At 57.6% G+C, this 1,676-nt stretch overlaps 1 protein-coding gene across 1 annotated transcript in view; it reads right to left on the bottom strand.

Moving 5' to 3' along the window:
* The window catches only part of DCBLD1 (discoidin, CUB and LCCL domain containing 1), a 65,132-nt gene that overhangs the window by 1,747 nt on the left and 61,709 nt on the right, over positions 1 to 1,676 (bottom strand). The window contains exon 15 of the mRNA XM_029943284.1: positions 4 to 352. Within this exon, the coding sequence (XP_029799144.1) occupies positions 4 to 352 (349 nt within the window). The remainder of the gene's footprint in view (positions 1 to 3; positions 353 to 1,676) is intronic.

Here is a 1,676-nt window from a genome sequence, read left to right as displayed (position 1 = left end):
TGGCCGCCGGCCGTCGGCCGATCGTAGCCGGGGCGAGCGGCCGCGGGGCTCTGGTAGGGCGCGCTGCCGCAGGACAGCGAGTGCGAGTGCGCCGGCACCGGCCCGGGCACCCGGTAGCCGGAGAAGGTGTGCGCGCGCGCCGCGTGCCGCTCCACGATGGGCGTGGCGTACTCGGGCTCGAGGTTGGTCAAGGGCAGGGCGTACTCGTGGCGGCCGGCCAGCAGGGGGCGGTCGTAGTGGCCGCCGGCTTTGGAGCCAGGCGCGGTCTCGTCCGCCTCGGTGTCCATCGGACGGAAGGTGGAGCCCTTCCTCGCCACCGTCCCGGTGCCAATCATGAGCGGAGGCTGGTAATCTGCAATCAAAAGCGCAGGAGACACACGGTAAGAATGCCACACGGACGCGCGGGCAAGCCGGTTGTTTGCAGAGGGAGGTGCTCGGCGGAACCCACTGGCGGTGCGCCTCATCTCTAGCAAGCAGGATGAGAACGCCCGAGAAAGAGAAGCAAGCTGTAAATGCACACACGGGCTTGCGCAACCGTACTGCCGCTTTAGGAAGCCTCGGATCACAGGAACCCAGAGAAGACTGACACTACGCCTCTCCACACCTGGGGGAGTGAGAGGAAATACCTCATGGAGCTCTTAAACTGACCCTTGAAATGCCTGACTTGGGAGGTCGGGTGGAACTTCCGACTTGATTTCTGCTCTGGTCATGATCTCACCTTTGGAGAGATAGAGCCCCCCAGTGGGGTTCTACGTGGACAGCCCTGAGCCTGCTTGGAATTCTGTCTCCTGTGCTCTCTGACCCTACCCAACCCCCCACCTCACAACCCCCCCCCCTCAAAATAAATAAGCTTAAAAAAAAAAAGTGAAGATCGGAAAAAAGAAACAAGTAAAATTAAGCAGCCACACACTACCGGGCTGGCAATAGCCTTGGAAAGGCTGCACTTTGGAGACAGGAATCAGGGAAAGTTATTACCAACAATGCCGGGCATGAGGAAAGAGGGGAACCAAGGCCCCTTCCCGGATGTTAAGCCCGGAAGCTTAGGAGTCTACTCAGGAAGCCACTTGGGAGAGGAATGTAGGGAGCATCCTTGGGGAGGGTTAGGAACAATTGGTTCAATTTTGGACACACTGAGGAACTGGTGATACTGACAGGTAGAGGTGTCCAGCAGGTGACAATTACTTCTTGGGGGCAGGGAGGGAACTCTGGCCTTAGGCAAAAGTGTGAGGAAGGGCTCTCTCTTGGGAGCTCTGGAGAAGGGTGGGTGGAGCTACTAAGGAGAGAGACTAGGGCTGAGTGAGGGCAAGAGCGAGAGATCCGGGGGCTTGCACAGTCATGGAGAAGGACCACATGGTGGGGAAGGAGGGCATGCTGCACCAGAAGCTAATCAAAAATGAAAGGAAGAAAAGGATGGATAAGGGGCCCTTTCCTCTCTGGGTTTTACTTGTGACACAGCACTAGAACTGTCAGGGAAAGAAGTAAGGATGGATCTGGGTGGAGATATGCTCTCTTTGCCCTGCAGCAGCTCAAGCAACCTTTCCCCTGAGAGCTTTCTGACTTTGCGATATTCATGCCCCACCTGGGAACTTCTGGAAGCCCACACTTCTAGCAAGCTCCCTGATGCTTCTGATCCCCAGAACACACTCTGGGTGGCGAGAAGCAAAGCGGGGCTACCC

This window comes from Suricata suricatta, chromosome 7 (genome assembly GCF_006229205.1).
Source record: "Suricata suricatta isolate VVHF042 chromosome 7, meerkat_22Aug2017_6uvM2_HiC, whole genome shotgun sequence".
Classification (NCBI taxonomy): domain Eukaryota; kingdom Metazoa; phylum Chordata; class Mammalia; order Carnivora; family Herpestidae; genus Suricata; species Suricata suricatta.
Note: the sequence above shows the minus strand (reverse complement) of the source record. Positions and strands in the feature narration are given on the sequence as shown.